General features: G+C 44.2%; 1 protein-coding gene across 2 annotated transcripts; it reads left to right on the forward strand.

The window, feature by feature from the left end:
• The first annotated feature begins 443 nt into the window (after nt 1-443).
• e2f4 (E2F transcription factor 4) lies at nt 444-13,061 on the forward strand. Of its 2 annotated transcripts, none has more exons than XM_018738744.2 (10): nt 444-922; nt 5,399-5,508; nt 5,770-5,931; nt 6,436-6,479; nt 6,602-6,666; nt 6,930-7,206; nt 8,843-9,019; nt 11,523-11,570; nt 11,681-11,725; nt 12,046-13,061. In XM_018738744.2, the coding sequence occupies exons 1-10, from the start codon at nt 767-769 to the stop codon at nt 12,159-12,161; spliced, it is 1,200 nt and encodes a 399-aa protein (XP_018594260.1). In that variant the 5' UTR covers nt 444-766; the 3' UTR covers nt 12,162-13,061. The 2 variants fall into 2 exon arrangements, with proteins under 2 accessions (XP_018594260.1, XP_018594261.1); XM_018738745.2 differs by having other exon boundaries at nt 8,846-9,019.
• The last annotated feature ends 124 nt before the right edge of the window (nt 13,062-13,185 follow it).

Consider the following 13,185-nt stretch of genomic DNA (forward strand, 5'->3'; position numbering starts at 1 on the left):
TGATTAAAATTCAGTTTCCAAAATGAGATTTGCCATTATGGGTTACAGTCCTTTTAATGGCTAAATATTTATATTGGTTTTGATTAACAAAACTGGAGCTTCTTCATCTTTTTTTTTATTATTTACATAAGATAAGCAACCCGTTCTCAATAAAGTCAATTTATACAGCTGCATACTTTATCGAAGGAATTCAAGCACAACCTCCCCTTGGACTTGAACCTGTACGGTTCTGGTGTGCCTACATAATTGTTTCTGTTTTCCTCTTTTTCTTTATTTATTTACAGCAGAACTGGTTCGCAAGGGGTTCCGGTTCTTTAGTCATTTTACACATTCCTTACTGCGGAACGCCCTGCCAGCGCTGCGACGGTTTTGCACTACTTGAAATCATGTCACTTTGCAGACGGTCCCTGCAGTTCAAATACATCCCACTATGCATTGCGGCCTTAACGGCTTCGTACCAGAGCACCTCATTGCCGGGTGGCTTCAGGCCGAAAGGACTGAGGAGTTGGCCAGCCAAACCGGACCGAGCTTTGTTTTCGCTCCCCGCGGAACAGCCGGACACACTGTGGATTTTCCGGTGCGCTGGGCTGGGTGTCCCGGGCCGCTCGGCGCGCGCTGCGAGGGGCCCCCCGCGCGGCGGTGAGCCCGCGAGTAAGCAGCAGAGGAGTCCTCCTCCGCGCCGCTCGCGCTCGCTCGCGCGCGCACGCACGCGACCGACGACGACGACGACGACGAGCCGAGGGGCGCGAGCCGCGCCGGGAAGCCGATGGACCTGGAGTTGCCCAGGAGCGAGCTGGGAGCCATGGCGGACGCGCTGCAGCCGCAGACCCCTAGCCGACACGAGAAGAGCTTAGGGCTGCTCACCACCAAATTCGTGACTCTGCTGCAGGAGGCGAAAGACGGGGTGCTCGACCTCAAAATAGTAAGCCTCTCTCCTTTCCCGGGCCGTCCACCGACGCGTAAATAAAAAAACATCAAACACAAACAGCCGCATTCACCGTACTTTCAGTAAGGAGGAGGCGTCTCTCGCGCTCTTCACGTGAATCCGGCGAGCGGAGCGGCTGAGGGGAATATAATGTATCATAATCATGTCGCTCCTCCTGTCCTCGTCGCTCGGTGCTTGATCTGTTGATGTTGATCAACGGTACGGCCCGGTGCCGGAGCGGTAAGGCCGCCTGTGCTGTGCCGAGTCCCCCGCCGCTGGCGCTGCGGCCGGTTGTTGTGGCAGTCGCCGTGGTGGCCGTGAGCGGCACCTGTTGTTCACCCGCTGCCGGCCGCTGGGCCTCCGTCCCCGGCGGAGAGATACGAGGCCTTGGGAGCCCAGAGCTGAGGTGCCGGGGAGTCCCGAGGAGAGCTGTGGTTCAGGAAGAGGTGTGTGTGTGTGAGAGAGACGGACGGAGAGGGAGGGCGAGCACCGAATCTGCAGCACCTCACGAGCATTACCATATGTGCCTTTGCCGGCTTTTTACATTTTAATCGCGGTTCAGAAAATCACGTGTGTGTGTATTTACAATGCATGGAGGTGGGTCGCTTTACCGGACCAATTGTGTGCGCCTTCATGGAGGAGGGTACTACAGGCTGCAGCAAGTGGGATTCGAACCTGCAACCACTGTGTGTCTGAAGTTCAAGTTTCTTCTTGTCATAGATACAAGTATCGTGTACTTCCTGAATGCTTCTCCACAGACTATGGGCAAGGACAATAGAAATACTGCACAAACAAAACAGTGTCAATGACAGTAAATAACAATAAATAATGGTAACAGTCAGAGAACTCATGAGGAGTGAATGAGAATGCTTAAAGCGGCAGTGTAATTTACCAATGTGCTTGCAAGGACCAGTCCAACTCTAGTTACTAAAAGGTGGCACATTGGTTAGTGTTGTATAATCTTACAGCAGCGGGGTAAAAGCTGTTCCTGTACCTAGCTGTGCGGGTTCGAATAGACCTGAGCCGTTTTGCGGATGGCAGGGAAGAGAAAAGTGCCCGTGCGGGGTGACTGCGATCTCTCGTGATGCACATCATCTTTGCGAGGCAGCGTGTGGCGTAGGTGTCCTCGGCTGCTGGTAGCTGTGTGCCGATGATTTCCTGAGCCGTTTTGACCACCCTCTGTAGGGCTTTCTTTCTTGTCCTGTACGGAAGTCCAAAGTCACCTGTGGCTGTATGGAATTCCTGAGTTCTGTACTTTTGTTTCAAGACCCCAGAAGGTTCCAGGGAATTTGCTCGCTGCGGTTCCTGAGCGAGCCCAGGGATGCTTATTTTGTTTTCCATGTTCTGCAGGAGGTGGCATGGCCGGGTGCCGGGCGCCACCCCCCCCAGCCCCCGTGATTTACGAAGACATTGTCATTCTAATAAGCTGGAGCGCTCCACTCCCAGCAGGTCAAGGCTCAAGTTTTCGCAGCGTTTAGAAAGCGCCCGGGCTGCCATCGCACGGCAGACCCACCTGTTAAACCTTAAGCAGCAATAAGGCACACTGCGTTTGGGCTGCTTCTCATCTCGCTGCCCAGGCGGTACCCATGTCTAGCGCTGGCCTTTGGAAGGCCATTACAAAACTTCCAGGTTTCGTCAGTGAGGCCACGCGCTGGCCGTAATGCCATCATCAGATGTTTACTTCTGGTCTAAGGCCTGTGAGTCTGGCCAGCCTCTCTGCGTGACGCTTCGTTGTGTGAGACCACCCAGTAGGATGTTGGATCACATGCTGGACGTTTTGCTGTTGTTGTTCTGACGCTCTCCTCAAGCAGGTCACGTCCACTGGTTCCCGAGTGACACAGCAAAGGGCAGAGCACTTTTCTCGCAACAGTGAAACTTGCTTGTGTCATCGTGGTGAGTGTGGTTTCATCCAGGGTGACATGTACCAGCAGGGGCGCTGCCCTGTGTCGTCGTTTGGATCCGAGCCCTGTGCCTGGTGCGATAAGACCCCTGGCTGCGCGGACTGGCCCGCTTGCCACTAATGATTAACCCCCTTGCCACCAGATCTCCCATCGACAGGAGGATTTCCAGGGCAGGTTGATGACTCCCACTTTGTGTTGGGACAAGCATGTCAGAGGTCATGCTTAGACTTGGTTGCAGAATTATCCTTGTTCGGACGGGTTCGAGAGAAAGGTTCAAGTGCACCTCATATCACTGAACAGTGAAGTTTATTATAGGCTGTGCGCCATGTGTTTTGTCCGTCGAGTCCCAGATAGACTTGAGATGTTCTGGAGCCGAGGTGTTTCTATTTTATTTTTTTTTTTGGCAAATCTCCGATTTATACAATTGAACAAGCAGCTAATGTAGTGATGTTCTTGTAAGCCTTTCTAAGCCTCCCATGCAAAATAGTGGCAGATGTGAGAGTCTCCCTCTGCCCCGTACATGCTGAGCAATGAAGCGTCACACTGCTCTACAGGAGATCCCCTTCACATTGGTGTGTGTGCGCGCGCGTGCACATGTACTGTAGCTGTGATCGTGTTTTTACCATCTAGGGGAAGCATTCCTGATAAAGCATTTTAGCAAAAAACTCAAACTTATGAAAATGCACTTTTCAGCAATTTATCTATTAATGGTGTGGTTATTTAGTTTTGCTGTGTCTTTATGTAGAATTAGTCAATTCCTGAACCCAAGCTGTAGGTGTGTGTAAGTGGCATATCGATGTCTTTTTGGTTGGGTGGAGTTGGCAATTTTATTATGTGAATCTGTGATAATGAAATGTGTGTGTGATAGTGATGCTTTGGCATTGTCTGTGACCAGAAAATCAAACATGAATTTAATTTAGCCAGTTTCAATTTGGATAGGCAGGATAGGTACCAGGTGCTCTAGAAGTGTCCGTTTGGACACTCTCTTTAGTTCTATTTAATATTTGTAGTGGCACATGATGCCTATCACGTAAAATCTACTTGATGGAAACACTTGGCAAACTGCAGTAGTTCTGACAGGCTAACCTGACCGCTGGGGTTATGTGGGTGGGGGTGTAGGGGTCATAGGATGACAGCTGGTGTTTTCTTCCCACTGCAAACATGCTGACACTCCCACTTGGACAGTTGGCTCCTGGCTTTGCCCGGGACTCTTCATGAGAGCAGAGGACACTTATTGTTCCTGTTAATAGTTGCCTAGTTGCATTGGGTAAACATACATGAGGACTAAATGGAATAAAAACCTAGGTCTTTTTATTTTTTTAAAAAACTGTCTCCAGCAGGGCTTGACGACACATCTCTGAGGGTATTTAAATGTTATGTTATTTTGATATTTTGTTTTGCTGTATTTTCATATAGTTAGTGAATTTGTGAAATCAAGACACGGGTTTTTAAGTGAATGGTGTATGGCAAGTGTTGGTCTCCACACAGTTTTTTCACACCACATTAGTCATACTTTTCACATGAGTGCACGGTTATTTTGTTTGGCTTATTCAGCACTCCCTAAGTACACTTGCAAACTATGATATCAAGTCCTGGTAAAGACTAGATTGTCCCTTTGGGGAAATACAGCACTTAGCATACCAGTCAAAATGGGTGGCTGTCACTTTGGATATGTGTTCTACGATACGGCGAAGGATACTTTGCCGAATTCCCCTTCAAGAAATACTCTCGAGTTGTTGCGCCAGTTTGACTCATTTAAGGAGCGCTAATATTTATGAGTTTAGTGAGATTGGAGGTGGGGGGACATTTCTCAGTTTCAGGTTTTGGTTGTGTAAAGAGTTGCAAAAGCGATGTAAGGGGTACGTATATCAAAGTTGACTTGCGCTGTGGTTCAAAATTACTGGAAGTGTACTTTATTTTCTCATAGCGGAGAAAGTGCACCGGCTTCTTCAGACCGCGGTTTACTTGTGTTCGTGTAGTTGACACTTTTCCGTAAAAGCATAATAATAGACATATTTTGATTTGCCAGATTACGATCTGCAAAAACCTTTCTAAAATGATTTCTATTTTAGTAGACTTGAACTACGTTAAAACTGAAATGACTAAAAATAATACGTTGCCTCCACAGCCTTGTATTCAGTGACTGTTATTGACTGATTCATCCAGTAAATGTGCAGTGTTAGTCATCCTCACATCAGTTTTCTTCTTCTCCTCTTTGCTCTCCGTCGTAACAATAACAGCATGCTGCTTACTGTTTTCACAACGGAGATGCCAAACATGAGGTGTAAACAGTTGTAAGCACAATTTGAAGGTGATTTCACTGTCCTACATTTGGGTGAATTATAATGGCATTTATTGGGTTGGACAGTAAACGGGTCATTTCCTTGGCTACAAACTGAAATTTAAAAGAAAGAAATGCAGAATTGTTTGTATGTTTGAAAACTTGTCATAAGCTGAGGAGCAGTGTGTAACTATTGAACCAGTACTTGAATGTTTGCTTTACTAGAGAAAGAAATAGTAGGTTGTCAGTAGGTCTGGTACTTTACTATAGCTTGTATACGGTATCTCTCAGGCTGCGGACACCCTTGCTGTCAGACAGAAGAGGCGCATCTATGACATCACAAATGTCCTGGAGGGCATCGGGCTGATTGAGAAGAAATCAAAAAACAGCATTCAGTGGAAGTGAGTCCTGTTCCCTCTGGCTGTATGTAGCCATTCATACAGGTGACCAGAAATACTGCAAGTTGCTTTACTTTGTACCAGAAAAATTAATGTACAAAACTACCAATTAGGTGTATCATTTAAATGCCTTAAATGTTTTAATGAATATTTTCAAGCTTTTAATTATGTTTTGGATAGTGGTTTGTAGTTCTAATATTGTGTGACTCTGTGAATAGTCTAATGTGTGACCATGTACTGCGTGACTCACTGGTTTGTTGACAGGGGTGTGGGGCCTGGATGCAACACGAGGGAGATTGCCGACAAGCTGATTGACCTGAAGGCAGAGCTGGAAGACCTAGACCGTCGGGAGCACGAGCTGGACCAGCAGAGAGTGTGGGTGCAGCAGAGCATCAAGAACGTGACAGACGACACACAGAACAGCAGATATCTTTCATGTTTTGTACCACTTTTTCCTGCAGAGATGTTGCTCTCCCCCCTACTGTGCTGAGTATGGCAGTGTAGGGGGTGCAGCTATACAGTCTTATTTATTTATGGCAACAGGCATAGAGCAGTGGATATTAACCTGGAACTGGACTTGTAGCCTGAAGATTACTGGTTCAGATCCCTGTAGAGGTTCTGCTGTAGTTACATTTTAGTGAAATGTGCACAATGAATTGTTCTGGGTCTTTTTTTTTTTTATTTATTTTTTTTTTAAAAGATAACTTATTCTACCAATTTATAGGACTTGTAAACTAAGCAACATAAGTTTTTAGCTAAGCCAAAAATGCTAATTTATTATATTTTGAAAAGAACTAGCAGTGCAGGTCTCAATTCAAGCGCTGTTCCAGAATGCTCTTCTTCGTGTAGGGGAGCTGTGGGTTTCCCTTGTCACAAGGGGCCAAATGGCACAGTAATGAACACAACAGTTGGTCCTTAACACAAGCAAACATTGGCTTACGTTACTCATGAAGACATCTGCAGCTGCTTCAAAGGTACGTTGCTTTAACTCTCTCTATATACGTATATCCTCTTTATTGCGTGTTACTGCTGGGCATGAATGTTAACTTCTCAGTGCTGTCCTGTCTGACTGTCCCTTTTCTTACTGCCCTTCCAGGTGACACACTCCTGGCCATTCGGGCTCCCTCAGGCACACAGCTGGAGGTGCCTATACCTGAGGCAGTAAGTGTAGATTTTTACCCCTTTCATCTCCACTCAGCTCTCAGTGTATACTACCTACTCTCTTGTCCATTTTAGAGTATCTACTTGTAGTAGTAGTTGTACTACTACTGTCTAGTTACAGTATATCTCCATATCTGTATCTGTTGAATCTGGGTCTGCTTCTCACCTAGTACTGAAACCCCTCTGTTCTGTGTTTTTTGAAACTCCACCAGTTCTTTAAATTTTCCTCCCAGTCAAGTAATGTCACTTCTTGTCACCCACAGGTGATGAATGGACAGAAGAAGTACCAGATCCACTTAAAAAGCACATCCGGCCCCATTGAGGTGCTGTTGGTCAACAAGGACACCTCAGGCTCCGCCCCTGTGGTCCTGCCCGTCCCACCGCCTGAGGACATGTTCCAGAGCTTGCCTGCCACTGCTCCTGTCACCGCTCCTGCCACTCCTAAACGGGCCACTCAGCCACCACTGACCAACAACCAAAGCCCTTCCATGGCTTCGCCTGCCCCCGCTGCCACTATCACACCTGCAGCTCTCAGCTCTGGTAAAGCAACCTGTCTCTCGTGCTGTTGCCACCGACAGCTCTGTACACCTGGTGACAGAATAGCTGCAGTTCTCAAGATTATGGATGTGTTATCAGGACTGCAGAATTCAAAATGTGGAAAACTTCAAATGTATTCTCTCCTGTCAGACGAATACTGTGAAGTGCAAAAGTGTTCAGACCCTGCAAACATTTTTAAATGTTGCTGGATTACAAATGAAACGGTCACATAATTGCCCAGTTTGTATTTTTATTGGTGCTGCACTTCCTCAGATAGAAAAAATTAAGGCAAAATTGTTTATTTCTCTGCAGATAAATAAAGCCACAAGCCAAATCTGGAATATACCATTTTCATAACATCCAGTTCACCAGTGAATTACACTGTTTACTGGTTAAAAACCCCACAATGATCCTTTGTCAGGCAGTGAATCTGAAGGGATGATAATGAAGACCAGGCAGTATTTTAAGGAACTTAAATATACAAATGCATAGAGAAGGAAAAGGGTACAAACAGCATATATGTGTATGACTATATCAATAATGCATGATTGATTTTTTTTTTTTTTTTTTTTGTTAAATAATCAAGAGGCAGAGGGTGCTTCACACAACCTAGAAAAGCCTGTCCTTAAAAGCTCATTATTCAAACAAGAAAATTATCTATGCGCAGAGCTAGAGAGAGATCAACATTCACTCTGAAAGGACTATAGTTTCAGAGAGTGGCGTAAAGATGAATCGGGTAACTACAAGAGTTGATTGAAAAGTTTGGAGACTGACTTTATTGCACGAGTCCCAGGTGTCCCGTGGCTGTATGGTGGTGGAGGAATCAAGGTCTTGTGATTGTGCACCAATAGTAAGACCAGTTTGTGAGTCCTTCAGTTTTGTAACACCCAATAGTCAAAAAGTAAGAACAAACCCATCCTGATGAAGAACCATCTCAAAGCCCATCTGGATTTTGGACATCACCATAATTGTCCAGATAAGGTGTGTTAAGTGTAGTCTTGTACCTGTAACACAAAGCACAAAAGTAGCACTGCTTCCCTACAGCTAAGCATGGTGGTGGGATGCTCTTTTTCAGCCAGTACTGCTAATCTTATCTTGGCCCAGTCAAAGTCAATGTCACGATTTCAGATGCATAAATCGGTGGCATTTTGAAAATCGTTCACAAACGCCGTGCAGGGAACTGGCATGAACTGGGACAAATCTGTGAAGATGAGTGGGAATTAATGTTAACCAGTGACATTAATTCTACTCAGTGTGCCAAGCTGGTAGACGCCTACCCTCGTTAGAAGTGCCGTTATGGCAAAAAGTGGATCTGCCAGATATTAATGTGTGGGATCTGAATTTATGTATGCACCATATTTCACTTTTGGCATTTGGTTGCAATATCTACAAAGAAAATTTGCTTTCAGTTGTTATATAGAAATTTGCTAATTCCTTTTAATGATGTCTTGAATGAAGATGTGGTATTGAAATAAAAATATAAACCTAACCATCATTTATAATCCAGCAGCATTTGAAAATTACTTGCATGATCTGAGAACTTGCAGAACACACTTTTGCAAACAATAGTAATTAAGATAGTAATATATGAACGGAACAGTGCTGCTGAGATGATTCCTCTTCATTTTGTCTTTGGCAGAAGCTTCTGGAAGTGGTGCTGCCCTAGAATCTGTTCCTCCAACTGAAGAAACGACGACTGATCAAACGCACAGTCTGGACACACAGGTGCTTCAGTCCTCTGCTTCGCTGGACAACAGCTCCTCGATTCCAGCTGCCTCCACAGTCTTTGAGCCCATCAAGTCCAGCCCGCCAGAACGTAAGTGGCTTTTAGGTAGCTAGTTCACTCACAGGACACTCATAAGCACCCCAGCGGGATCCATTTTTTGGTTGTAGACAGTTCACATTGGTGCGTATGTGGGTGTTACACCAGAAGAGGCTCTTGAAGGGCTTAAATCAACTTGAGAATACCTTGTTGCTGGCATCATCACTGCTTTAACTAAGCAGTCTCAGGTTAGCTAATGGGGGAATAAATTGTTTGTGGTTAAAGTACAGTTCAGGCGATACCACATTTATATTATCTGTGTCAGTGGGAAACCTGTTTACTGCACAAATTAGAGATCTTGTGTTGCAGACCTGATACTTCTGCAAGGAGCATGGGTGTGTGTTTGTGAGTCTGACTGCAGTTAATGCAGATGCTATTATCTCTCTTGGTGAGTGAGAGAACTGGTGTTTAAGCCTTTTCAGATGTAACGGCTCTAATCAGTAGTGTATTGACGCATTGGTGGTATCAGTTTCATTTCACGTAGACTGGAGCGTTCTGTCAGTGACTGTTAGGAAGGAGACTGGACGTTGCTACTCTGTGGACCACATTTCTTCTCTAGAGTTGCATCTATAGGTGACATCTTTGTGTGGCCTTAACACCTTTTGTGCAATTGCATAACTAGAAAGTTCTTCTGGCCACTTTGTCTCTGAATTGCAGTGATCAAGGATAAAGCTTAGTCAAATTTAACTTGTCTTTGAAAAGGGCCGAGTTCACTTAATGCAGTAGAAAAAGCCAAAAGCTGTACTTTTCTTTTAAATTCCATTGCATTTTATTCCCTTCTTTCTAGCTGCATTATCTCAGTAGTTTCACATTGTTGTGGTGTTAAGGGTTTCTGTGAGGTTTGATAGTCATAAGAGTAGTTGAGAAATGCTGAACAATTAAACACTGGTTTTCATTTAACATTTATTCATTTAGCGGATTCTTCTGTAAACCAACCAACTTAAAATATGAAAACACTTTATTTAGCCTTTTGTACAGCTGGGTTTTTTTTTTTTTTTACTGAAGGATTCGAGGTAAGAACCTTGCTCTAACTGCTATGCTGTTCCCCCCCATTTAGTTCATTTTATTAAAATGACCAAGTTTTGGCACAAGGCAGGGTTTATTTCTGCTACTGGTTGAGTGAATAAATAAACATGATATCGGAGAGTGATTGCACCACACCAGTTAACAAAGAGGGGGTCTTGAGTGTGTGAACATGCCTGTGTTACTGTACAGTAGGTATGAGCTATTTTTTTCTTTCTTTTATGATATAGTAGATTATGGGTGTTTTGAGGGAGATGGAGAGGGGCCCACCTGGGATCTCTCGGCTGGCTGGGCGCTCCAACGGTCTCCCTGCAGTCTCCCACGAGAACCAGCGGCTGGGTGCTTGCACCTGGGTTAGAACAGCAGGCGGCTTGGCATTTCCTGTAGGCGAAACACAGCACTGTATGGTTGTGTTTGATAAAAAGAAATATTTTTTCATCAACAGTAAATATGTACAACAAAACTGCTTTATGTAAGAGCAAGAATTTGACAATTGTACTTTCCAGTTTCCTTAAGGATCAAAGTTTTGATTCAGCTAAAGATTATTAAAATTGATTTATTAAAAAAAAAAAAGTGGTGATCTACTTAGCAGTTTTTCATGGTTCCTGAGTACTACGGTCTTGCTTGGCTTTTTTTGTCTGTCAACCAACAGGAAAGTGTGGTGTCTGATGGTGCAGGGTACCGGTTTCTCATAATCCCAGACCTCCTGTAGGTTTAACTGAAGTCATGTTTTAGGTAGTAAAATGTGTAGCTACAGTTGATTCAATGCTACATTGACTAATTCAGTAAAGTTAGACCCAGATGACTGTGGCACATATAAAAAATACCCGTCACTCACACATACTAGAACGTGAAGGCTATGCTCATCAAGGGGCACAACGTCAGGCAGTGCCAACATCTAATGGATATCATAGATTTTTTGTTCCTGTGAAGTTCTGGCAGTGGTGAGTTTTATGGAGCTGTCTTGTGCGTCAAGCAGTTCTTTTTTTTTTTTTTTTTTTCCTCCCCCCCCACCCTTCTCTCAAAACGGTATGTGTTTGACAGGGAAATGATTGACCCTGCGGTACAGAAGCATGGATGTTCTGTTTACGACGAGCGTTTGCTTTGGTCGAGTACATCTATATTCTGCCCTTAACAAGGAAGCTCAGAACGACCTTTGCAGGGGGTATTGGGGCCCTGCCAAGATGGGCTTCACTAAAGCTCTTTCTGCCTCGCTCTCTTCACTTTCAAATGCTGCTACTTTTTCACAACCAATTCATCAACTGTTGTATCTTTAGATGGGGGAGTAAACAACTGTGGTTTTATTTGTCAAGGTGCTTGGCAACTGAGCTCTTTCATAAAACTCGTTATGCAGGAGGCAGCCTGCCTCTCGCAAACTTCCCTTGTCGTGAATATTAATTGACTGCTCAAATTTGCTTTGTATACATTGCATGCAGAAACTTTCATTTGTGTCCACATCTCTTCTGTTTTTCAGTGCCAGATTTCCCTAAAGAACTCTCAGAAATGTTTGATCCAACAAAAGGTATAGTACTCAATTCATGGACGTTTGATGGTTGAAATGTGGTTGAGAGCTGCAGTTGGAAGTCACACACTTTCTCTTTCTCTCTCAAATCTGCGGTTTCCTCCCTGTAGAAATGATGAGTGCTGATCTGCTGGAAGAACTCATGGCCTCTGAAGGTACATTCTTTCTTTTCATGACATGCAGATCAGATCATCTGCTGCGCACAGTAGTCCTGTCACCAGCTATTAGCGACTTGAGTCATTTGTCTGTGGATGGCTGACAGAGTATTATACAGTATTTGAACTTAATGTCTGAGATACTTTATTTATGAAGATGTACTTTTGCATATTTTGTTCAAAGGTTTCAAGTGAACAAAGTGTTAATTTTCCACACTATTTTCAGCCTGTTTCTGCCAAGTTTGGTTGCGTCTTTGTTTAGGGATTCTGTGTAATGAGTAAACCTTTGTCACAGTGTTGCTACCCTCTCCTTCCCACAGTGTTCTCTCCACTCCTCCGTCTTTCCCCTCCACCTGGGGATCATGATTACATCTACAACTTGGACGAGAGCGAAGGGCTCTGTGACCTTTTTGACGTCCCCATCCTCAACCTTTGACAATGATCTAAGCCACGGGGCACTTGTGAATAGGGTTCTAACCAAAAGCAGAAAAAAGAAAATATTTTTGCCCTTTTTGAGGAACAAAGCAGGAATTGCTCTATTTTTGGATTCTTGTATTATAAGCTGATTTGATGAACGTATATTTTTGTGTGTTGTCATTTTGTTGTCTTCTTTTTTAGACCCTTTGGCCCAAACAGTTGCTTCTAAACAGGAAGGCATGGTCTCTGGTCTCTGTGATACTACAGCAGAGGCTAAAGGGCAACCAGCACTGTACTTCCAGCCACCAAGCTTTAAAGATGAGATAGCTGCTGTTGCGTGGACAAGGCATTTTATGTGATCCCACAAACCTATTTAAAATGGCAACCTTTGATGGGTGTTGGAAATGATTGGCTCAGTTTTATGAACATTTTAACTTGCATAGTGAAGTATTTTGGAAAGGAGATGCAGAGCAAGAGAACTAGAGTTCTGTGCTTGAGGCTTGGAAAGGACTAAAGGAAGTTGATGACTTGAGGACTGGCAGAGCTGAAAGGGAAGCAATTCTCCAGTGGGCTGTAGAAGGCAGGCTGCGATTTCTGGACTTTCCAGCAAGTGGCGACAGGGCTCATGCAGTGCAGGCAAACACCAGCAATAATTCTTACAAGTACAGCCACAGTAATTCTGCTCCAGATAGACATGTACTGTATTTAGTGTTTAAATGAAGCAAAGTCCTCATTTATTAAAACTTCAGCATTAGAAGTTGAACCATATTCTGTAGAAACAAGTAATTCTGTTATATATTTTGAGGGGTTTAAAGGGGCTATCGCTGAACCTTTTCCACACTGTCATGTAATATGTAATTTATAATCTTGGCTAGCCTTTTTTTGCATCCCATTAAGCCATATATTAATACAAATATTAGCAAACCTTATAAAACTATACTAATTGAAATGTATTGCAACTTCTGTATGCCTTGTACAGTGCAGAGTAAACTGAATGGGAATTTTTCAACTTTGTCTTGACCCAGTTGACCCAGGGTATTTTT

This window comes from Scleropages formosus, chromosome 7 (genome assembly GCF_900964775.1).
Source record: "Scleropages formosus chromosome 7, fSclFor1.1, whole genome shotgun sequence".
NCBI lineage: Eukaryota > Metazoa > Chordata > Actinopteri > Osteoglossiformes > Osteoglossidae > Scleropages > Scleropages formosus.

What these genes read in the sequence shown, in the direction of transcription:
- e2f4 (XM_018738744.2), top strand. Translation starts at nt 767, where the DNA reads ATGGACCTGGAGTTGCCCAGGAGCGAGCTGGGAGCCATGGCGGACGCG. An exon ending in AGGTGCCTATACCTGAGGCA is followed by an intron (nt 6,667 to 6,929) that starts GTAAGTGTAGAT and finishes TGTCACCCACAG; the next exon opens with GTGATGAATGGACAGAAGAA. An exon ending in CAAGTCCAGCCCGCCAGAAC is followed by an intron (nt 9,020 to 11,522) that starts GTAAGTGGCTTT and finishes TCTGTTTTTCAG; the next exon opens with TGCCAGATTTCCCTAAAGAA.